The following is a 23,931-nucleotide window of genomic DNA, read 5'->3' as shown; positions in this document are numbered from 1 at the left end:
AGTGTGCTAGAAGAAGAGTGTTGGTCCACAGAAAAAAAAAAGTGAATACTAGTAATAACCCAAAATCCAAAAAATAGCCTAAGTGATTGAATGTTGTGTGTGAACAAAAGTAGATAAAAACAAGAAAATACGGAAAATAATAGGAGAGAAGTCAAGGAAGAAAGCGATATCTAAGCATAGCATCCCTTTAGGGCTATGAGTGCATGACAAAGGTTGTTTATGCATACAATCCTATTTGAACAGAGAGGTTTCTAGAATTCTATTTTATCCCAATTTCTCAGGTAAAAAATAACTGAATAGGTGTAGAGCTGATACAAACATCCACACAATCGCATTAACACTTTATGAAACTTTACTGTGAGCTGATAACAATCTCTTAAATAGATAATCTCCTCCAAAGAGAAAAACTACTCCTAATCCCTATACAGAGCAGAAATGCTTTTTCTCCTAAAATCCACTACACATGATTGCAAAGAGCATGGAGATTGCCAATAACTCACTCAGGAGAATTGAGAGACACAGAGTCTTCAAAGTACTATATACCTAGGCTTACTCATAATTCTCTCTAATCACGGCATGTCTATACTATGTGGGTATTTTGCCTCTTTAACAACCAAGCATTCAAATACGCAATTAGATTCAAATAAAAATGATTGCAATTAAGAAAATAATTAAAGCATCAAAGATCTAACAACCAATGTCAAAATATAAACCCTAAAGTTCAACTATACCCAAACATCTACAAATTAGGCCTCCATTAATGGAGAGCAAAAATTCATGATACAAATAATAGGGTGAAAACATGAAAGCCATGAAAACACCCTTCTCAATCGTGCCGATGAAGAATCACAGGAGAAGCCCTAGGAAAGCTTCCACGCACGCCGCCAAGGTAAGCTTGACGATTATGATCTCAAATCCCTATGAATGTGGATCCAAATTTCCCTTCAAATCGTCTTTTGAATGCTGAAGATCTGGCTCCTATCTTTCCTAACTTCGTTTCCAAAAACGCCCAAAAGAAAAACCAAGAATGTCCTAAAAATCCTCATAAGTTCTACTTATACCGACTACTTACGGGCATAAGGACGTAGCCATAAGGGAGCTAGAGAAGATGATCGTGAGCCTTATGGGAATACTTACAGCCATAAGTCACATCTGTAAGGTCTACTATTTGAGTTATGGTCCAATATACAGCTGTAAGTTATGGACCGTAAGCTTCACTGTTCTGCTTCTTCCGACAACCCTTACTGGTGTAAGCTGTAGCCATAAACTCCTCTAAATGGTTCTTACGGGTATCCTTACGGGCATAAGCCTTGCTTGTAAGGCCCTCTGAATTAGCTCTAAATCCCTCCTTACGGGCATAAGCATACCCACAAGGTTCTCTGGAATCTACTTACGGTTGTAAGGTTGGCCGTAAGCTGCCCGTAAGCCACCAAATTTGCCTTGTCCTTGTTCAAATGATGCCGAGAGAGCTCCAACTTCATCATTTGAGGTCCAAAATGCTTCTTTTGGTTCTATCTCATCTTGAAATGCTACCCTAAGCCCGAGAATATGAAACACACTATGTTTAGCATCGAATTTCCACTATGACTCTAATTCATGCCAAATGAGTGTACAAAGTGATATAAAATATATGAATATTGTACGCTCATCATAGGTGAAGGTTTTTCTATTCCTATATAGTAACCCATTGATACCTTGTCACCTATAACAACAAATATTAGTACCTCAAGAGCATCCGGATGTCACAAAAGGAAAAGTCTTGCTAGTGAAAAGAACATGGAAGCAATTCCTGAAAATCTTCACCAACTTATGAAAATGGTTGATCCAGGATTCAAGATGATGGCTGAATGTGCAGTTTGCAATGCTAAAACCAATGCTCACAATGCTAAAGTTAATATTCGCAAAGAAGCAACACGCTAAGAAGTTGAAGAAAAGGAAGAAATTTCTAAATGAAGTAATTTTCAACATTGATGGGATTTCAGAAAATGAGGCATTAGCCATAATGCAAAGTTTAGGAAAAGAAAAAGAGTAACTGAACATGTTCTGAGACTTGTCAGATTATATAAAGTTGCATTTTTGTCATATAATTTTATCAAGGATTTTGTATTATCTCTCTACTATGTAGATCATCTCATAATGCATTTTCAAGGTATATGTGCTTGACACTTTGAAAACTTCTCTATTTTATGATGCTTGATGTTTTAGCAATTTGTTGAATTGATCCTTTTGTTGAATCTTGATGTATTGTAAGCTATATCATGATTTCATGAATTTTGATGAGTTTGGTACATCCTTACATGCTATATCATGATGTTTTGTTATGGTTTGGTATATCCTTACATGCTATATAAGGATGTCATGCATTATGATGACACTACATAGAAAGATGAGTTTATAAACTAGTTTAGAAATCGTAGGATTTGATTTATTAAAATGAACATGGAAAAGCTTTATACAATATTGTGCAGATAGTATGGCAAGCTATATCCTTACATGCTTGTAATTAGTTTTCTGAAGTAACCTTGAGTAATGATGCACATTTGATAAAACAATGTTTGATGAATGGCACTTGAGGATTAAGACAATGTTTACTTTACTAATCCATGAAAGATGTTTTATTTGGTAATATTATCATCACTGATACACCTGTTGACTCTGTTTTTTTAATCAAATACTAGGTTGATAATGGAAAATGAAGCTTTTGTATTAGAGCATGGCTAAGTCTTTGTTATTTGTATAGACTTTGAATTTTTTTTAAACAAAACTGGTCTGACTACTTTTCTAATAATCTTCAAGGTGACTAAATTTTTTATTAATATTCTTATTCCTCTCATTTCAATTCCTTCTAATCTCATTCCCCTCCTTCCCATTTCGCAAACCAAACACACCCTAAAAGCAATAAATCAAAAGCACAATATTGATCATACATGCTATGTAAAAGTATCGCTATCATCACTCTTGTCAAAACCCAAATTATACCAACCACATAAATAACTCAAAGATCGAAATATATTCATTAAATATTAACAATATAAACCTAATGCCAAAAACCAAAGTAAGTTGGTTTATAAGATCCATTAATAGTTATTAGAGATGTTTGAAAACTTTATATATATTTATAAATATGAGAAATATTAACTATAAAATTAAGGTAAGAATTTCCAAAATCAAAAAGTCAATAAAATCCTAATTGAATTCATAAAAGTATCAATAGAATAGAATCAATCCATTAATTTGAAAGCATGCAAATATTGCGAGTGTTTATTTATCATAAAAGATTCAAATTCAATGATGATTTGAATCCTTTGGCAGAGGCCCAAATGTTAGCAATTTAATGGTTCACTAAGTATTTTTTTTTGTAAATATTTAAAATATAAATAGATTATATATTCTTAAAACTTAGACATACTAGCATATTACATGTAATTTTCTCTTATAAATAAAGACCATATATATATAAGTATCTTAAATTAGGATCACAAATAAATAATTCTAATTTCCATAATAGTTTTAGATGTACTTGATGCTGACTTTGACAAAGCCATCTTATTAGGCACCCCAAAAAAAAAATTTGAAGTGAATAAATTTATTTCTCTCCAAGGTCTCTTTTTTTTTCAATTTCTGATGGAAAAGTTTTTCAAAGGTGTGTAAATCAGTAACTCTAATGAGCAAAGGGAGAAGCAATTTATACATGTTATCTTTAATTTGGAAGGCCATCAAGTAATTAGTTGAAAAATTAAAATCTATCCACTTAGATGTGTTTTAACATTATTCATTACTACGTATTGTGATTTGGATTTTCAACTACATATGATATTGGGTTAAAACTTAACAATGAAGTACTTTTGATAAATAAAAAAAATAGAGGGTGATATGCACTTGATCTTCACTCCTGACAGGCAAGCGGTCTACATACCGATCCGTAACTCTCCTTCCCCTAACAATAGCTTTGGGGATAAGTCTAGCCATTTGATGATGATGATGAGGAGGAGGACATGTTGTCATCGTTGGTGTCTCCTGTTGTCTCGGGAATTAGAGAAGGTAACGAAGGACCCTCTATCTCTCACGATGGACATCTGCCCATGCTTCCCCCCAGTGGCGTGCTTAGCTTCAACAAATATCTTTATAGACATAGTAGGGAAGATTCCCACGCTTTCGATTCTAGTTAGCTTTTCTCCCATGCAACTCCCAACGAAAAGTTTGGGTGAATTGCAAGCTACATCACTGTGACGCCGCCATAGGGAACCAAGCTCACTTCTTACCACTAGATTTACACACGAGATTCCCTTACATCAAAAAGGGAAGGCTATGATTTTGGGGGAGTCAACCTTGGTATAGGACTATGATCTCCCACAGAAGCCTATTGAGACCTTCGATCACCAATGATGTAATGTTGAACCCTTTGGTCTGACAAGCTCCTTCCTGTTGGTAGTGCCAAAAGTAATAAAGAGTTGTTTTTTTTAATTTTTAATTTGAATTTGTGAGCGTAAAACCCACAACGCCATACTCATGGTCTAAGAAACGTTTGGGGCTGACGGTGGATCTATGGAGCCAAGAGATCTAATCATTTGGGGAGTCAGGAATAGGAGCCCAACCTCTTTCTCACTCGATTTTGATATAAGAACATAGGACTCTCTATGAACAGCTATCTATCCCCAACCCTGAACAACCCTTGCCTAAGAAAGACCATATCAAGATTTTGGTGTGCTGATAACTTCGTTGGTCCGCCGACCCTCAATCACCCCTCTCACGAAGTCCCAAGGGGTTGGAAGGGAAAGGCCCTCGTTAAGGGTGACAACCCCTCTATCGAAGAGGATATCTCATCGAAGCACATCTATGGGCACTCAATTGTGATGGAAGCATTTATCTTTTATGATAAACGGCTAGTGTTTCTTGTAGTTGGTGTTCCATGACGAGGTTAGTGTACTTAGGACCATTACCGATAGATAAGGTGGAAGTGACTAACTCCCACAGAAACCATGCGAGGCCAATGGACACAAACTTGAAGGTTGAGGAGACCGTGGATCCTCCCATGCACGTTGAGCAAGTGCACATCACATTTCAATTGGATGAGGATGCATCCACATGGATAGATACCAATAGGAAATCTGGTACCACAAAACCTACTTTAGTACTACCATTCTCCTCTCATGCTGATACAAATCAACCACTTCCCATAAAGCTGGTTAAGTATAACCAGCTTCCTCTCACACATATCTGTCATATTAAGTCTTGCAGCTGCTTGTTGACCGGACCAAAAGGTACCAAGTTATTAACATATATATATATATATATATATATATATAATAGTCTCCTCTATCCTAATTCAATTTTCAATAGGATTGAGTACATGTTCCTTCTTTGGTTATCTATAGATTTGGATTCGAAGTACAAAATTGAAAATAAAGAAATTAGTTGTCATCATCAAATGCAACCTTAATTTCACTGTTAGAACCGGTTCTATTTCTAGCAAATTAGCCAATATGAACTCAAAAGATGAAACTTAATACTCGGCTTATTGGTCTACTATAAATACTAATGATTCTTTCATGGGTTTTGTGTGTGTATCTTAGCCCTTGTTCACTTCTTTTGGTTTACATTGGATTTTTTATTTTTTTTTCATTGTTGTTATTGAATGTTTTCTAAAGCCATCTTCTCTTTAAAATATGATTGTGGTTTATTTATTTATTTATTTTTAATTCATCCCAATGCATTTTTTCTAAGGTTTAAATATTTCAGTGGCTATCTAATTTAATTAATATGATTTAATCCAGTTTATTTACAGAAACTATTTCTGTTAAATCTCATTTATAAAAAAGGAGTTAAATAAATTTTTCATGACATACTTTATCAAAAAAAAATTACATGATATATTAATGAATCTATTCAATACATTTTCTATCTCTTAGTCCATGTTAACCACAAAGTGAAATCAGTGAATAAAAGAAATAGGTAAGCACATATAAATAAATATTATAATTAATAAGACATAAAAGCAGTGATGCATTTTGTAAGATATAGGAAGCCAAATTAAAATTTAAAGAAAAAAAAAAACATTAAGTTGTTTTTGGTTCGTGAGAACTGAAAGCTTTCATAGTCCCAATTAATCTCTGATCTCCATAAATACAGCACATCTCACAAAACTTTACATTTAAGGACACAATTTACAGTAAACCAACAAAATCTCTGGCCATTTCTTTAATAAGAAAATCAAATTAAAGGCAACAAAAACATAAGAGGCACATCACAACTTTCACTAAGGATGTAAATTTTTGGTACTTATTCAAAGGGATTCCCTCCAGATGTAAGAGAATTTGGAGTGCTTGGTTGTGATTTTTTACCACTTGGATTTTGATTCATCCCCAAATTGCCAAAACCAGCTCCTTGATTTCTGGAATCAGACAAAAGAGACTTGCATGTTAAACCAAGATTTGCAGGATATATTATAATATGTATGTTGAGTTTTTCGCTTTCCTGTCATGTATTTGTTGTTTTAATATGTTTATCATTTATATACATTAGTGGTTCTATTTTTAATAATAGCTGAGAGACTTACACAATGGGAAATGAATTGCTAGATACTTGCGTAGACATGCTTGCAAGTCCATGCTGTATCAAATAAGGACCTGTAGGAGAAATAACCAGTAAAAGTTAGCATCAACTAAATGCTTTGAGGAAGTGAAGAAAGTTCAGTAAACTAAATTGAAGGCTGAAGTGTAATTCTACTTGGAGATGAATCTGATAAATACGATGTTTGTTGTAGGACTATCCATTGTGGAGTAAGAGCTCCTACACTTGCACTTCGCGGCATTGTTGCATCACTAGTCATATCAGGTAATGTTCCTGCAAGAGTTGCCAGAGAAGAAAACTACACCAAAAGATAATCCTTAGTTAATGATATTGATCATGGTAGAATAGAGAAATTTGTCGGCATCATTACTACATTTCATATTTGAGATAAATGTATTTAAATATGGTCATACCGATGGAGGACGAGGTAGAGATAGTTCACTGGCAAGATCAAATGGATTTGATGATTTTGCTGACTGTGGACTTGCTTGCATTGTCTGCAGAATAGAAGTCCATATAAATATTGCTTTAAAAAAAAGGAACAAAAACAGAAAAAGTCTGAAGAATCCAGATGTAAAACCAAAGCATATAATACATCTCCAACATGATATTGCATGGCATAACCCATGCGTAAATGAGGAGCTCTTTGCCAACATGGGAATCGATGTAGGAGCTGATGGATAAATTGATGTATAAAAAAATCCTGCAAAAAAAGAGAATTAAAAAAAAATTGGTGATGTTAATTTGATGAAATAAATTTTGTGTAGGGAATATGATGCTATCAATACCTGAGGAAGTTCCTTTCTACCCATAGGTTTTGTGTCTACTGGAATTTGTGGTATCACTTCACTTATCACCTGAGATGTATGTTCAAATTGCATGTTTGGGACCACTGAAGAAGGTTCCAATAACTGAAAATCACAAACAACATTCACCTTGTAAAGACAACCTCACTAGACAGTTGCATACATTAACTCAACAAAGATCAAATGTAACCAGGGTTGTTTGATGCACTTGATGTTGTATTCGCAGGAAAAATATCAACATCTGAAACCACAGCTTCTGAATTTTGAACCATTATTGCCAATCTATCGTCGATAGCAAGTACTGGAGAGGTTGGTACATTTGATGCAGTTGAAGTTCCCGCTATGGACAATTGATTGAACACAGACTCAAGTAGGTTTGCATTTGTAGTAGTGGTAGTAGCTTGGGGAGGCTTTTGTTGGGATGCAAGATCAAAACATGTCCAATCCACACTTTCAACAGGGGGAGTTAGTTTGTTGAGAAACTATTTCCTGTGCAGATACTGCAGCAGCAGGTGTTCCAGAATCCACATTGAAATCAATCAAACTTCCTGAATTTCCATCATTAGATCCCATGCTGGTTGATTTTGCAGTCCTCTGAAGAAAATTTTTACGGTACTTCAAACGATGAAAAAATTGCTTGCAACATAAAGGCTAAATGAATGAAAGCAACAATCATAAACCAATGTCTACCTGAGGTACTTCAGGAACTTGAATTGAAGGTACGTCATCACCCAAAATATCAGTAACAGGGTGTACCATTGGCAAACTTGATGAATGATTATCCTTTTGTCTGTCCGGTGACTTTCCATCTGCCTTTGCTTACTACATCAGAAATTTCTTGTCTATCAAGTTTTGATTTTTGGTTCACATTTCCATTTCTCCTATCTCGATGTCTCTCATCAACAATTTCAAAGTAGCCAGGGCTTCTTTTATCAGAATTACATCTTAACTTATAGCCATCTCTGTGCTTAACAACATAAGGTGGACTTCTTGAAGAACTACGACAAAGCTTGGACATTTTGTTTTCACTGAAATCTTGACTATGACCCTGAAAGTTAATTCATCTTTACTGAACGAGCAAAAGAAAACATTTAATCAACATTTCTAAGCAATCAGATAGCACACCTTCATCCTTGAAGACCTGTTTGTGCCTTTTTCACCGGTATACTTTCGATCCACATAAACATGTCTAATGAACTCCCTTAGACTATCAATATCGCTAAACACAAAAGACGACATTAGATTATTTTTCCTTCCAAAGGACATTAACATAGTCACATATTAGAAAAACAGAGAGACGATAACCTGCTATCGGGATATGAATGCCATTGAGGATCCCATTCCTTGAAATAAATATCCTTTGCACGCTGAAAATTGAGTAAGGAAATTTCAATATTTTAGAAGAAACAATCAGTAAAACCCAATAATAATCATATGAACATGAAAAGCGCACCGAATTGCCGCATGCTTGAAGTGAAATAACTTCTTGTGAGGTGAATTTAGCCATTGAGATGGATTTCACACGATGAGTGAACTCTCGACTGGAATTATGATCATGTATATAAATATACATATATTAGCGCAATTTTAACATTAGAAAAATTGATTAACATCAACAAAGAAGAGCATACACAATCAAAAACAAATGCAATGACCCAACAAAGACAATGTAGAATTAAAACATACTGCATTCCACTGCAATTTGTACAAATGAAGGTCCAAAAGTTAGTGCAGACATACTGTGGCCCCTGATGACATAAGAAGTCTTAACAATGTTAGAATTGAATGAAAAATGCATTACCAAACTCTTCAAATTATAAAATTTAAAAAATTGTCACAGTTTAATAATTTGATTCTATCTTCTTAGAGTATCTAATTCATGGTTATATTGACAAAAAAAAGTTTCCATTTTTCTGCAAACAATCACTGCAAAAGCCTAAACTTTTCAAATATTTTCATAAATAAAAAAAAATCACCAAATTATAAATGCGATTGGCATCCAATTACATAACTATTTTGTCTTCAAATTAAATAAAAAAATTTTAATAACAAAAAATATTTAAATGTAATAAAGGATAAAATGAAAGAAAAATCTTACAAGATTGTTGCAATTGATGCATCTCCTATTTGCAGGAAGCTTCAAAAGCCCTCTTATGATCTTCTCATTCTTGTCATCGTCCTTCATTCGATTAGCCATTTCATTCCTCAATTTACTCAATTCACAATCAAAATTCAATGTTAAATCCTCATCAAGCACAACCCTACAAAAACAATCAAAAGATTGAGTTCCTAATTTATCAAAACTGGAATCCGTTGATGGATTTTGTTGATGAAAAACCACATAAAATGCATGAAAGAATGTTGGAATGGGGAGAATGACACGCCAAAAAACACGACGGAATTCCGGGAAATGAAAAAACAAAAAATCCAAAGAAATAGAAAAAGAAAAGAAAAGGAAAGAAAACACATGCACAAAACTGACGGCCAGGATTGAGTAAGATGGCAAATGATATCTGATTTTATTAAAAAACCAGATGTACGATAACCTTATTTTATTTCTGTCAAAATTCAAAGATTCATGGTTTAAATCTCAGGCTTGTAAGTAAGAAGAAAATTATTATTAATTTATTATTATTATTATTTTATTTTATTTTGATAAAGATGACAAGTGTCACCCTACTATGGAGTTGTCAAAATAATATGCAAATACCAGTGCCAATGGTTTAACGATCCTAAGATTTACTTTTATAAAGCGGGTTAACACACTAGATAATAACATCATATTATTGAGCCCAAAATAATATATGAGGAACTATAGCCTAATAATAGTAAATCCTTTTGTCAAGATAGAGAATATGACTCATTTTATAAATAATACTGTTATAATATCTTTATTATATTTATACAGTATTACACAATACTCTACAGTACCATAGCACGGAGGATTCAACCCCACACGCTCACCAACCGCTTGAACAATTTGTAGACCATGTAATGGTTGTAACACTTGAAATGTTTGACATGCATGGGAATGAGGAATCAATGAAGCAGTACTAAATTGTTATTGATATAATAATTAATAATTCATTTATTGCACACAGTACGAAAGATTAACAGTTAAAATGTCCATACATGCATATGGGGACTCAATGAGGTACCAAATTGATCTTGAGATAATAATTAATAATTCATTTATTGCACACAACGCTAATGATCACAGTTAAAATGTTTGAAAGGAGGACACTGGCATGTATGATGTACTAAATTGTTCTTGAGATTATACTTAGTAATTCATTTATTCCACACATGCAATACCAAAGCTCAAACTTTAAGCACCACATCATTTCATGATTGAAACAAGGAGGTGTTGGAGGTAAGGACTTTGTGAAGAACTTGATATAGTTTTTGAGGAGCAGTGAGCTGAGGGAAGTGCCCGACATCGGCATCGATGGTAACGATCGAGGCTCGGCCCTTCATCTTCGCCTCCATGTACTTGGCCACGAACTCCGGTGCGACATTGTCGTTCTTGCAATGAATTATGGTGCATTGGATCTGAACGTTCTCTAGTACATGCCTGTTATCACTTTGGAAAAGTGTTCTAGCAACCGAAAGGGCAACCTCTGGCTTCATTCTTTGCAATGTCTTTGTGTATTTTTCCACAGCGTCCGGGTTTTCAGGACCTACGACCATTGATGCGAAATTTGGGGCCCATGTCTTGAAATTAAATTCTATGTCACATAGCATTTTGTCAACCATTTCCTTATCGAATCCACCTTTATAATTTTTGTCATTCAAATAGCTGGAATATAAGAGAAAATTAAAAATAAATAAATAAATAAAGATTAATCTAAGTAGCACGTTGAAGGCAAGGAATTAATGACATATATATATATATATCCAAATTTGTGAGAATTAATGGATGTCATATATAGAACGTTAATTCAAAGCATTAGTTTGTTTATTGAAATATAAAGGGCATGAGAACATGCTTATCCTGATTGGCAGAAGACTCTAATTTTGTCAAAGAGTGGCAAGGAAAAAGGTGATTGTTGGTTGTCAAGCAAATGGGAATAAAGAAGTGTATATAAAGATGCCATGCATTCTGATGGCCTTGTCCACATGCATGTGATAATATAAATAGAAATGATAAAATATAAGAATGATTGATATATATATATATATATAGCTTCTATGAAGATAGATTTCGACTTATAATCAGCTCAGGCTATTTAAAAAAAGAAACCACATTTATGGTGAAAATATTGAATTGAAAAAAGAGCACAGGAGATGGAGGTGCATATGATCTTAGAGAAAGAAGAACAAGATAAGGATGGTCCATGAAGAGGTGTGATGTTCTTGCTTATAAACAAGTGTAGGAAGTTAATGATAACTAAACGAGTGACCTTGTGTGTGTCTGTATGTTTGTGTATGCAAGAGAATGAAGTTATATATATATATAAGGTACATCTAACTCCATGTTTTTCCAAAGTTACTTTTTCCATCTATCTCATAATAAAATAACATCGATCCAATGCTCTCCTAATTGTCTTTTTTTTTTCTTTAAATATAGGCCAAGATTATGAAAATACAAAGATTAAAGTGAACAATCCCATAAAGCATAAACATTTTTTTAAAAAAAGAATGCATATATATACTTAAGCATAGCATAGCATAGTATTAATCAATCTCAATAATTTATATTAATTTATTATATATTAATTTTTCTAAATAAGAATAGAAATATATACATATGAACAGAGAATTCATAGAAGAATTAGAAGACGAAAATAGGAAAAATAATTAGCAAGGAGAAGGAGGAAATAAAGTATATATATTAACAAGAAGATCAGAAGAAGAAGAAGAAGAAGAAGAGAGCTTGCCTTGGAGTTGCTCCAAGAAGAATAAGATGGCTGAAAAGATGAGGAGACTTGACAGAAGCTATGCAACCAAGCATGCCAGCCATGGAATGACCTACATACACAGAGCCATGGAGATGATTCTCTTCTACAAGAGATATCAGATCATCTGATAAAGCATTAAAACTAGAGTAGTTTAAAGCATCCAAATCATGATCATTTTGTTGTGATATATCTGCAGAAAAGATCCAATCAAACACAACCACTCTATACTTGTCTTCTAACAAGGGACATAACTCATCCCATACACACTGGCTTGCCCCATACCCATGAGCAAGGATCACTGTTTGCTCCCCTTTCCCTGTGAGCTTTATGTTCATTTCTCACAAACTCACAAGAGATCTATGGAGAAATAATGGTGGTGTTTCAGTCTCTATTTGCATGTATATATATTGAGAGATATGGATTAAGGTTAATTTCTTGTTAAGTAATATAATTATATATATTAGTGAATGTGGTCATGATAATTCCACCATTCCTTATGTTTGTTTCTGGTTGATCTCTCCATGTGATATTATAATCATTATTATTATTTATTAAAATAAAAATCCCTACCATGCTAGTAAAGGAATAATTGTCAACTTTCTTCTAGTAAAGTGTTTTTTTGTTTTTCTTAACTTTTTCATTACAATCTCATTTTATTATCTTTGAGTACTTAGATGACTTTCATACATTCAAACTTATAATTTTTTTTAGTTTGGTTTATTATGTTTATTCTTGTTTATTTTAAAATTGTTAGAAATTTTAACTTACTAGACCAAGAAATTACAATGAACAAATTTTCTGGATTTAACACCATAACCTGTATTTTGAAGGTTAAAATAACTCATAATTTATCTTAAAAATTCATTATGAATAAATATTTTTTTTAATTAAAAAAAACATAAACAGCATGTTGGCTCTGAAACCACCTTAAACTTAAATACCTAATTCTTAAGTTTTCTATTTTCATTTTCATTTCGTAAATATAATAATTTGAAGATGTTAACACTATTAATTATGATTTGATGATTAATTAATTAATGAGAAAATTAGGGTTAGGGTTGCGTCCAAATCACGACCACCAATTCCTTTCTATAATAATCCTTGCTAATACTTCCAAAGCCGGCCTTTTCGCTCACCCACCCACCCCCACCATCTTCTTCATGGACTTTTTTATTTGTTCATTTGTTAATTTTAAATATTATGGGTGATATCTTTGTACAGATTTTTCCCCATATATATTATCTATTATTACAATGAGGGAAGGAAGCCTGTATCTACATATTTATAACACACACACACACACACACATATATATATATATATATATGGGGCGTTTGGATCATGGATTTAGGGATTGGAAACTTTGAAATCTCATTCCCTAAGTTCTACTGTTTGAGAACCAAGAAAAAGTATGTATTGCTCCATCGGATAAAAAAATACTATTCCACCCAAAAAAATAGTAAATGTAAAGTATGCTATTTAGTTATAAAAATTATTTATATATTTAACTTTACTTATTAAATAATTTAATTAAATTATTTTAGGAAATTAAAATTAAAATCGATAAATGAAATTTACTTAATTAAACGTATTTAATGATATTAACTAATTTAATAAATTTAAGATAGTTAAATAAATTATTAAGATTAATTATATAATTATAATATATTGAAATATATATTTATATTATAAATAATTAATAATAAATAATGTTAAATATTTATTAATGTTAAATATTTATCATTAAACATAATCCATTATTTTATATAATTTCATACCATTTACCCAGAAGGGTATTGATGTAATTTTACTACATCCTACCTTTTTACTTTTTCTATTCCCAATCTTTATTCCCTCAATCCAAACACATTATTCTCATTCACATTCCTCTCCTTTTCCTATTCCCCTTATTCTCATTCCTATTCCGCAATCCAAACAGGCATTTAGTGTCAACCATTGGATAATCCAATGGTATGGCACCAAAGTGTAAAGATGGAGGTCATAGATTCAAATCCCTCCCTGTAGTACTATTCATACACTGGTTATCTGGGATTATTATATTATTCTTGTACTGTATATATACTCTACATCCGGCTCCAATACTGTTTAATACTGTTTATATTCATAAGAAAAGACGCTTGTCGCCTATTATTAAAAATAAATAAATAAATTTGTTATATATATATATATATATAGTTTTTTTAAATTTTAATTCTTTGATCCATCGATTTCCTAAACAAGGGATTAAGAGGATATGAAGGGCTATCTATATCACTTGGAACAACCTCCAATTACTTATTATCATTTTTTTAAATAAAATAGATAAACTACTATTACTTGGAGCAACCTCCAATTACATATTATCATTTTTTTTAATAATATAGATAACTACTATTTATACTGTCTATCATGATGAAGAAGAAATTCGAACTCTCAACGTCCTTCATGGGAAGCCGTGATTTGCTTTGAAATATACTAATGTTGGTTATCATATGGTAAGTTTTATATTCAATAGAAAACACTCATGAAAAATAGAAAGTTTCTATGGCTATAATATTTATTATATGTAGGCATACCCTATTAATTACTACACATCAAGTGCACACAAAGTGTTCGACGCTGAAACCTCAGTGAAACATTGAGATAAGCACAAGGTGTTCAGCGTAAGAACTTTATGCATCGCTTTAATTGCCTTCTCATGAGCATGAGCTGAGGGAGATGCCCATCAATCTCAATGATGTCCACTGTAGCATGGACCCTTGATTTTGGTAGCCAAGTACCTTGCAACGAACTCTGGCATTGCACGTCAACATTCTCCAAAACATATCTCATGTTACTCAAGAATACGGCCCAGGCCTTGACAAGAGTAACTTCAGGCCTTATCCTTTGCAAAGGTCTTTTGAACTTATTGATGCAGATGTATTTTATACCGACAACAAGAGCAATACAACTTATCATGCCATGCTAGCCATGGAATGTCAAATTAAGACAGGGCCCTTGAGTATTATTTCATCAACAAAAGCAACCAGTTAGTAATGAATGCACTAAAAGAAGAGTACTTCAAAGCGTTAAAAGCCACAGGTCTATGTCTCCGTGAGAAGTTCCAATCGAAGACTACACTCTTCTTGTCTTCTAACACTAGTAATGTATCATCTGTTGAGGAAGATTACTCAAAATCAAGAGAAGCTAAGGAACATTGATCCTATATTCAGAGATTGGGCTACTGTGTGCGTTGCATGGGAGAAAGCTTTATGATTAGATAGATCAAATCGAGTACAGGATGGTGATTGGATTTGATGTTTTTTATTGTTATACTTTTATATTTTGCGTGCTATGTCAGCTACCAAGTTGTCAACCTTTTGTGTCTTCTATATTATGTCTCTTAGTGATGTTTTGAGGTAAGCTTAATATATTAAAAGCTTCATATACTTCTTCTTCCTTGAGTCTAGTGTAGGTTGTCTAAGTGAGTGAGTGTGATCAAGCTTTCCCCCTCCTATCTTATCAATGGTATCAGAGAACAACAAAACAATGGCAGAGTTACTGTTTGTCTTCAAATACCTCGCAAGCCAATGTACCTCTCTTCAAAAGGGAGAACTATAACTTATAGAGTCTCATGGAGAAAGGCTTTGGGGAGGGAGCAGATGACAATAGGCCCAATGAGAGTGTGAAGAAGGATGCAAAAGCATTGTACCTAATCCAGCAAGCATTAAATGAGAGAGTTCTCATCAAAATCTCAGAAGTTTAACAGTAAAAAGAAGCTTGGGAGATATTAAAGACAAAGTATCAAGGGAACCAGAACACCATCACAGTGAAGCTGCACTCTCTTCACCGTGAGTCGGATGCTACCAAGATAAAGCATGCGGAGAAGATCCAGGACTTTGTGAGCAGGGTTCTGGATGTGGTGTATCACATTAAAATGATGAAAGAAAAGCTCCCAGAGAAGGCCGTAGTGGCAAAGATCTTGAGGAGTCTCACACCTAGGTTCACTCATGTAGTTTCATCCATTATAGAGGTGAAGAACCTTAACACTCTGACTATAGACAAACTGAGTGGCTCTCTAAAGAGTCACGAGTCCATACTTAACCTAGCAGGTGAACATGAGGAGGAAAAAGCTCTACATGTCAAAAGCTCACCATTTGGAGAACATAGCAACCGCGGAGGAAGAGGCCATGGTTAAGGCTTCTACAGAGGAAGATGTCGCTTACGAGGAAGGAGCTTTGAGTTTAGTTTCCCCACCGAACCCAGCAAACAACACAAGGGTGTTCAGTGCTTCATATACAAGAAGTTTGGACACATGAAGGCCCAGTGCTGGTCAAAAACAAAGAAGCAAAAATAACTGAAGAGGCAAAGGAAGCTAATGAAGGATTAGTGTTCATAGTAAGCGGTGAGACTATGAATGAAGTTGGGGAAACTTGGTTGATCGACAGTAGTTGCTCCAACTAGGGGTGTAAATGATACACCTCTACTCGCAAGCTACTCGGGCTCAATTCGATGAAAACTCAAACTCGGCTCGGTCACAGTCGAGCCGAGCTCGAGCTCAAGTAGCTCGAGTAGTCGAGCGAGCCGAGTCCGAGTATTGTGGTACTTGGCTCGAGTGCTCGCGAGCCTAATTGAGCATGTATGTATATATATTATATTAGATTTATTTGATAAAAACCAAGGGAAAAACTTTCGAGCTCGAGCATAATATTTATGGTTATTTTCAGCTTTTTCGAGCTTAATCGAGCGAACTTGAGTAGCTCGATTTGGTACCGAGTTGAGCTCGAGCTATAAAATAAATACTCAATCGAGCTCAAGCCGACTATCGAGTACCGAATTTTTAGTAGAGCTCGAGCTCGAGCTCGCTACTGCTCAGCTCGAACTCGATCGATTACACCCCTAGCTCCAACCACATGTCAGGAGATAAGAAGCTTTTCCAACATAAAAAAAGAAACACCTAACAAGAAATCAAATTGGGAGATGGAAATATACTTCAAGTTGCTGGAGTTGGCATAGTTGATCTTCGTTCAAGCTGTGGAAAAACCAACATGCAGTTCTTGCCTAACTTAGCTCATAATTTTCTAAGTATGGGTCAGTTGACGGCTTCTGGTTACAATATCAAAATCTCTGGAGGAGAATGTCCAATCAGAGATGCTCTTTCTAGTGCCAAGGTTGCATGAGTACACATAACATCTCATACTCTTCCCACTAGATGCAAATGATGTGGGGTCAGTGAATGTAGTGCAAGGAGAGGCAAACTTGTCAGATCTTTGGTACAAGAGATATGGATATCTAAACCTTAGAAGCTTAAGGTATTTATCTAAAAAGCATCTGCCGAATGGTTTACCTTCTATCACTCTAACAAACCCATGTGACTTGTGTTCTATGGGTAAACAAGCACGGCTTGAGTTCCCCAAAGGACGGGCAAGGGGCACCATTGCTCCAATATTAGAGCTCATCCATGAAGACCTAATAGGTCCAATGTAGACTCCTTCTCTTAGAGATAACTTGTGTATTTTTTTCTTATTGATTGATGACTATTCTCAGCATAATTGGGTCTATTTTCTCTAAAGAAAATCAGATGCACTGCAGCAATTCAAGTCCTTCAAGTTGCTAGTTAAGAAGCAACTTTCAGCACTGGTAAAAGCTTTCTACACTGACCGAGGAGGGGAGTTCATCTCTTTCTGTGAGCTCTATAGAGTCCAACATCAAGTCACGGTCCCCAATCGCCTCAATAGAATGGTGTTACCGAATAGAAGAACCAGACGATGATTGAGATGGTGAGAACTATGCTGAAGGAGATGAAGATGCCGACAGAATATTAGGCAAAGGTGGTTGCCACCGTCATCTACATTCTAAAACGGTCGCTGATGAGGGTGTTTTAGCACCTAACGCCTTATGAAGCCTTGACCAGATCAAAGCCTAATGTGGACCATCCCAGATTTTTTGAATGTTTGGCACACACGTTGGTTGACCCACAACTGAGGAAAAAGTTTGATGCCAAGTCATAGCAGAGCATTTTCATTGGCTATTGTGAAAATTGCAAAAAGCCTATAAGGTTCTAGATCCTAATACGAAGAGAGTCCACATCAACAGAGATGCTCATTTCTTTGAAAACAAAGGATGGGATTTGGTAAAAGCTGTTGACTCGACTGCAACAAACTTCGCGCCACCTAATGACGTGGAAGGAGATCTTGATAACTATCAAATGGAGAACTCTTTACCATCAGATTCACGTGATGAACAGTTGGAGATAGTTCAGGATTTAAATGACTCATCTATTGGTAACTCGATGAGCATGACAGGAGATAACGAAACTTCGGTGAAAGTACATAGATCTAACTGATATATATATATATATAACACATGTTCTCTTGCCCTAACAGCTGCACATCCAATCTCTTTCGAAGAAATAGTTAAGAGCGCTGATTGGGTAGCAGCCACCAATAAAGAAATGAAGGCAATTCACAAAAATGAAACTTGGAAACTAACCAATCTGCCGGAAGGGAAGCAAACAATCGGATTAAAGTGGATCTTCAAATCCAAATTCAATCACGATGACACCTTACTAAGAAAAAGGCGCGGGTGTAACTAAGGGTTACACTCAACTAGAAGGCATTGACTTTGAAGAAGTTTTCTCTCCCGGTTGCCCGGATGGAAACAATTTGAACATTTTTTGCCATTGGAGCTCAGAGAAAGTGGTGCATTCATTAACTCATCATCAAGATAGCATTCCTTAATGGAGAATCAAGAGAGGAAGTTTACAAAGGATTCATCATCAAAGGCAAGAAAGAACAAGCGTATAAACTGCAGAAGGCCTTATATGGACTTCACCAAGCTCCTAGAGCTTGGTAAAGCTGTATTAACCAGCATTTCCATCAATTGGGTTATGAGCATTGTCTCAATAAACCTACTATTTACAAAAAGCACAAAGGGAGCTCAGACATTCTTATGTTGTGCTTATACGTAGATGGCATCATCTACATGAGCTCCTTGTCTAAAATGCTAACTAAATTCAAGGAAAATATGATGAGCACTTTCAAAATGAGTAATTTGGGTATGTTAAGATACTCCCTAGGACTAGAAATGAAGCAGAGAAGTGGATCACTATTTGTGTCTCAATAAAAGTATGATGAAGATTTAGTAAGGAAGATAGGGATGTTGTAATGCAAGCCAATTGCTACTCCCTTGAACTCAAATGAAAAGCTCCACTCGAAGGACAATCTAGGTAGTGCAAATGCATCTCAATAAAAAAGAATTGTGGGAAGTCTCCTGTACCTCACACACAGAAGACTTGATCTAATGTATGTAGTTAGGGGTTATCGCTCACTTCATGCAAGCACCAACAGCTCATTATTTGGCAGTTGTAAAAAGGGATTCTACACTATGTGTCAAGAACAGTAAATTATGGACTTCACTTCATTCACAATAACAAGTTTAAACTCTCTGGCTACACATATAGTGACTGGGGATGCTCACTGGACAATAGGAAAAGCACTACCGGGTGGGTCTTCTCACTTAACTCCTCAGCAATTGCCTAAAGCTCAAAAAAGCAACTCATCACCGCTCTGTCCAGCACTGAAGCAAAGTACATCTCAATCACTTCTTTAGCTTGTGAAGCAATATGGCTAAGAAGTTTCCTTGAGGATTTGAATGAGAAGCAAGTAAGCCTAAGCATCATCCATTTCTATCACCCAGAATCTCATTTTGCATGGCCGTACCAAACACATTGATACACGTTATCATTTCATTCGTGATTTTGTGAGAGATGGAACAATTAAAGTAATTCATTATAGCACTAATGACCAAATTGCAGACATCTTCACCAAGAGAATGCCAAATTATAAACATGATTACTTTTGTGATGCTCTCGAGGTGAAGGATTCTAAATAGGGGAGCATGTTGAGGGAGATTACTCAGAATCAAGAGAAGATAAGGAACGTTGACTATATTCAGAGATTGGACTACTGTGTACGTTATATGGGAGAAAGTTTTCTGATTAGATGGATCGAATCGAGTCTAGGATGGTGATTAGATTGATGTCTTTTTATTGTTATGCTTTTATGTTTTGTGTGTTGTGTCAGCTGCCATGTTGGCAACCTTTTGTGTCTTTATATTATGTCTCTCATTGATGTTTTGAGGTAAGCTTAATATATTAAAAGCTTCATATACTTCTTCTTCCTTGAGTCTAGTGTAGGTTGTGTAAGTGAGTGAGTGTGAGACCTTCAAGCTTGCCCCCTCCTTTCTTATCATCATCCCATCCATATATATATATATATGTATGAGAATGCTGCTTCTGAAGACATCCCACTAGCAGTTAGATTTGCATTTAACGGCCACTATCTATTCATGCACAATATCTAACAGTACCAAAGTATAGTAATTGATAGTAACTTTGTCCACCACCCCTACAATTAGTAACTATTAGATCATAATCTAACAAATGTTATCAAACATCAATAGATTTTAAAAAGCTGAGTGCTCACACAAAAAAAGTACGATATCTATATATATATAGGGTTCTCCCAAATCCTTGAGATAATGTTAGTGTTTGCTTATCTCTTGTGTCATCCTTGCATTTATAATTGTTAGAGTTTGTGATCTTCATTTGATCCAAACTTAAAAAAACTCACGATGCAACTTATGTGATTATTTTGAATTATGAATTTTTTTAAAAAAATAATTCAAAGAACTTAGATGATCAGACCGAACCTAAAGAGCAATAGAGTCAAGCCATGACCCAACTGAGTGAGTCTGAATCAGTCTGGTAAATTGTAACTAAACTAGGACCTACTTCAACAAATTTTATTATTTTATTGTAATAAATGAATTTGGCAAACTAAGCCATCTCAGTTATAGTTATTTTTCAACATAATAAAATCATCTTATCCTCATCTTTAAGTGGTTTTTCTCAATTTTGGGGTTTTTACATAAATTATGTGATTTTGTCTTATTTTATTTTGCTTATAATCATTTGTTACTTCGTTTGATAATTATGACTATAATTGAGAGAAATTAGAGAAATAGAAACGTTGATAATGAGCATGGTGGTGTTGCAGGGTAAATACATATATATACATACAAGGTGAAGGAAGTATGTTATTAGTGTTTAATTAGTGGAAAATTATCTAATTTAGGTATCTTAGATTAGTCTAATGTGTAAATGATGTAACGGGGTTTGATTATAAAAGAAGATAATGTTGAAGACTTGGAGTTAGTTATGTTTTTCTTGTGTGATTGCACCTTGGTGTTTGGGTGATGGAATTTCACTATCATGCATTGGAATCTAGTTTTGATTTTTGTTGATAAGGTTTGATTTAATTGTTCTGCCATAATCAAGAGCATGATGAGTCATTTAACTACTCTAAAGACCTGTTTGGATTAGTTTTTAAAACCAAGTACTTAATTGTTGTTTCTAGTGCTTATTTCTTTTAAAACAAAACTATTTTACAAACTAAGCACTTTTAAGAATTATAAATTTATGTTGAAATATTTACGTAAGTAAAAAAAAACCACCATAAATCTTTATCTCTTATTTTACCCCACCCACCCCCAAACAATTAAAATCGACTTAAATATGAGATTGCATTAGTGATTTAAGAAAATAATTTGTTGGAGATGTCAATTAATGCAATTGTGATAACTTATTTTATAATTTATGTGGGTTTAATGTTTTGGCTGGTTTTCATCCCTTGATGTTGTCATAATTTTTTAATAATTAAAAAATATATAGCATTTTTTATATTAATTATGATGTTAGATGAATAACTTCATATAATCCCAACTAAGTGTTGGTCTATTTGCAACATGACCCCTATATATATATATATATATATATATATATAGGGTGTTTGTATTCTATTGAGGTGGCGGGTTCATATAATGCTTTAGAAAAGGAAGAAACTACGAAAGAAATTTGTTATCAATTATTAACAATAAATTAATATAACTTCATTATTGACTTTTCTTATACAAATATGATAGCACTAAATTAAACATGAGAATTATAATCGAAAGCTCAAGTTTGAATTCTAAAATGTTAAGGTTGGCCCATAGGCAGCTGGAGTAGGTAATTAGGACAATTAACACTTTTCAACATGATGAAATATTGATTAAGATTTAATGATGTAATAGTGCATGGATTAAGACATGAAAAAGAGAGGGAGAGGGAGAGATTTGGATGAAAACAGTACTTAGTCATGAGCACTATTAGTTACTTATCTTTTCCTTTATCAGGAGGCCTTAAAAAAACATAAGGATAACTAGTTTTAATTATTTTAAAAACGATAATCAATAGCAATAATTAAGATTCATTTTCATTTTTATTGTGTTCTAATAAAAATTTTTCCATCGGCTGTTAACAGCTTAACAGGGCAATCCTTTTTTGTCCCCTCATCCGGGCTTGGAACTGGCAATGACAGTTTTAAAAAGCAATAATCAAATCATAAAACACCTATCAACTCCACAAGAAATGCACACATTCTCTGCTTTAGAAATACATGACATGCAAAAGAGGAGCCAAAATTGAGAATAAGCTCAACAATTTAATGATTAGAAAATGTGAATTCCCCAAGCATTGCTTGTATCATTGAAAGTTTTGAAGAGTTTCATTGTGTATGATAATTTTAGGTGAATAGACATAGCTCTGCAAACTTAATCTTGGAAACACTGTCAAGAACCTCAAATGGGTTGATATCACCCACCACAACCACCTTCTTGCTTTGTAGATCTACCTCAAATGATGTCACTCCTATACAATATAATTTGTTAGACAATTAAATATTTACACTTATCTATATAATGACTTGGAAAATTAAATATATTGACAAAGACCCAATTTTTCATAGTCTATTTGGTTATTGATTTATAACAATATCAAGTACCTTCCATCTTTGAGATATGTTTTTCAACCTTCCTTGCACATCCATTGCAATGCATTGACACCCTTAGAACTACAGTCTAAAAAAAATTAAGAACAAAGAGAACATCAATGTCTTTGATAATAACTTATAAAATGGAAATTAAAATTTCTTACCTTTGGCTCAAGATGAAAAGCCAATGTCTTGCATGCATTATTGAGATGATCACCAAGTTTTAGCTTCTGATCTTCAGGAACTTTGATGAGGGTCATCCTTTCACACTCTTCATCTTCCATTGCATTGGCACAAAGATAAGATGTACAACAATTTGGAAAAGAAAAACAATCCAATACTCTCTCAAACCTTAGCCTTCCCATTTTATCTAGAACTATTCTAGCAATACACTTGAAAATTAAGAATACTTACAATGATATAAAGAGAAAGAGAAAGATGATAACCAAGTGAAGAAGAAGCAGAGAGAATGAGGCTAACATTTGTATGTTAATAGAAAGGAGCAAGTAAGCACTCACCCATGTGGGCTAGTGCCAAGGAGTAATCAAAGAGTTAAGTAGAGCAGAGATTTTTTTAATTTAAGGGAAAAAGGCATGTCATGAGAATATTGGAACCTTTGGGCTTCATTACATGTGATTATGGATAAGTTTGCTTTTTAATCTATACAATCATAGTTTAACTAAATATAATTTGAATAATCAACTATGCTTGGTAAATAATAAAGAAAAGCGAAAGACATATATATATGCTATGGGATATTTATTGTCCGCATTCAAACGCACTAGACGCAATTGTGCCAAAGGT

General features: G+C 34.2%; 4 protein-coding genes across 5 annotated transcripts; all 4 read right to left on the bottom strand.

Moving 5' to 3' along the window:
* Nucleotides 1-6,080: 6,080 nt before the first annotated feature.
* LOC120262214 (probable ADP-ribosylation factor GTPase-activating protein AGD14) lies at nt 6,081-7,264 on the bottom strand. 2 transcript variants are annotated; one of them, XM_039270291.1, is made up of 5 exons: nt 7,166-7,264; nt 6,984-7,067; nt 6,727-6,868; nt 6,557-6,626; nt 6,081-6,391 (listed from the first exon to the last, which is right to left on the bottom strand). In XM_039270291.1, exons 1-5 carry the CDS (start codon nt 7,196-7,198, stop codon nt 6,280-6,282), a joined length of 441 nt encoding a protein of 146 aa, XP_039126225.1. In that variant the 5' UTR covers nt 7,199-7,264; the 3' UTR covers nt 6,081-6,279. The 2 variants fall into 2 exon arrangements, with proteins under 2 accessions (XP_039126225.1, XP_039126226.1); XM_039270292.1 differs by having other exon boundaries at nt 6,750-6,868.
* A 95-nt stretch (nt 7,265-7,359) lies between these two features.
* LOC120261833 (probable ADP-ribosylation factor GTPase-activating protein AGD14) lies at nt 7,360-9,789 on the bottom strand. Its single transcript, XM_039269829.1, has 8 exons — nt 9,475-9,789; nt 9,063-9,124; nt 8,830-8,917; nt 8,682-8,743; nt 8,502-8,595; nt 8,067-8,424; nt 7,567-7,970; nt 7,360-7,481 (listed from the first exon to the last, which is right to left on the bottom strand). Exons 1-6 carry the CDS (start codon nt 9,571-9,573, stop codon nt 8,155-8,157), a joined length of 675 nt encoding a protein of 224 aa, XP_039125763.1. The 5' UTR covers nt 9,574-9,789; the 3' UTR covers nt 7,360-7,481; nt 7,567-7,970; nt 8,067-8,154.
* Nucleotides 9,790-10,544: 755 nt separating this feature from the next.
* LOC120262005 (strigolactone esterase D14-like) lies at nt 10,545-12,663 on the bottom strand. The gene is made up of 2 exons (XM_039270041.1): nt 12,257-12,663; nt 10,545-11,175 (listed from the first exon to the last, which is right to left on the bottom strand). Exons 1-2 carry the CDS (start codon nt 12,610-12,612, stop codon nt 10,722-10,724), a joined length of 810 nt encoding a protein of 269 aa, XP_039125975.1. The 5' UTR covers nt 12,613-12,663; the 3' UTR covers nt 10,545-10,721.
* Nucleotides 12,664-22,828: 10,165 nt separating this feature from the next.
* On the bottom strand, nt 22,829-23,661 carry LOC120262368 (protein SODIUM POTASSIUM ROOT DEFECTIVE 2-like). The gene is made up of 3 exons (XM_039270465.1): nt 23,292-23,661; nt 23,140-23,215; nt 22,829-23,006 (listed from the first exon to the last, which is right to left on the bottom strand). Exons 1-3 carry the CDS (start codon nt 23,490-23,492, stop codon nt 22,882-22,884), a joined length of 402 nt encoding a protein of 133 aa, XP_039126399.1. The 5' UTR covers nt 23,493-23,661; the 3' UTR covers nt 22,829-22,881.
* Nucleotides 23,662-23,931: the final 270 nt, after the last annotated feature.

Source organism: Dioscorea cayenensis, chromosome 5 (assembly GCF_009730915.1).
Source record: "Dioscorea cayenensis subsp. rotundata cultivar TDr96_F1 chromosome 5, TDr96_F1_v2_PseudoChromosome.rev07_lg8_w22 25.fasta, whole genome shotgun sequence".
Lineage (NCBI taxonomy): Eukaryota > Viridiplantae > Streptophyta > Magnoliopsida > Dioscoreales > Dioscoreaceae > Dioscorea > Dioscorea cayenensis.
The sequence above is the reverse complement of the archived record's forward strand: the minus strand, read 5'-3'. Positions and strand labels throughout refer to the sequence as shown.

Coding starts and splice junctions, on each gene's coding strand:
- LOC120262005 (XM_039270041.1), bottom strand. CDS start 12,612: ATGAACATAAAGCTCACAGGGAAAGGGGAGCAAACAGTGATCCTTGCT. Junction 11,176..12,256: donor CTTCTTGGAGCAACTCCAAG/GCAAGCTCTCTT, acceptor CTTATATTCCAG/CTATTTGAATGACAAAAATT.
- LOC120262368 (XM_039270465.1), bottom strand. CDS start 23,492: ATGGGAAGGCTAAGGTTTGAGAGAGTATTGGATTGTTTTTCTTTTCCA. Junction 23,216..23,291: donor CTTTTCATCTTGAGCCAAAG/GTAAGAAATTTT, acceptor AATTTTTTTTAG/ACTGTAGTTCTAAGGGTGTC. Junction 23,007..23,139: donor ACATATCTCAAAGATGGAAG/GTACTTGATATT, acceptor TATATTGTATAG/GAGTGACATCATTTGAGGTA.
- LOC120261833 (XM_039269829.1), bottom strand. CDS start 9,573: ATGGCTAATCGAATGAAGGACGATGACAAGAATGAGAAGATCATAAGA. Junction 8,918..9,062: donor ACAAATTGCAGTGGAATGCA/GTATGTTTTAAT, acceptor TCATAATTCCAG/TCGAGAGTTCACTCATCGTG. Junction 8,596..8,681: donor CATTCATATCCCGATAGCAG/GTTATCGTCTCT, acceptor TTTTGTGTTTAG/CGATATTGATAGTCTAAGGG.
- LOC120262214 (XM_039270291.1), bottom strand. CDS start 7,198: ATGGGTTATGCCATGCAATATCATGTTGGAGAT. Junction 6,869..6,983: donor CTCTACCTCGTCCTCCATCG/GTATGACCATAT, acceptor CTTTTGGTGTAG/TTTTCTTCTCTGGCAACTCT. Junction 6,627..6,726: donor TTTATCAGATTCATCTCCAA/GTAGAATTACAC, acceptor TTTCTCCTACAG/GTCCTTATTTGATACAGCAT.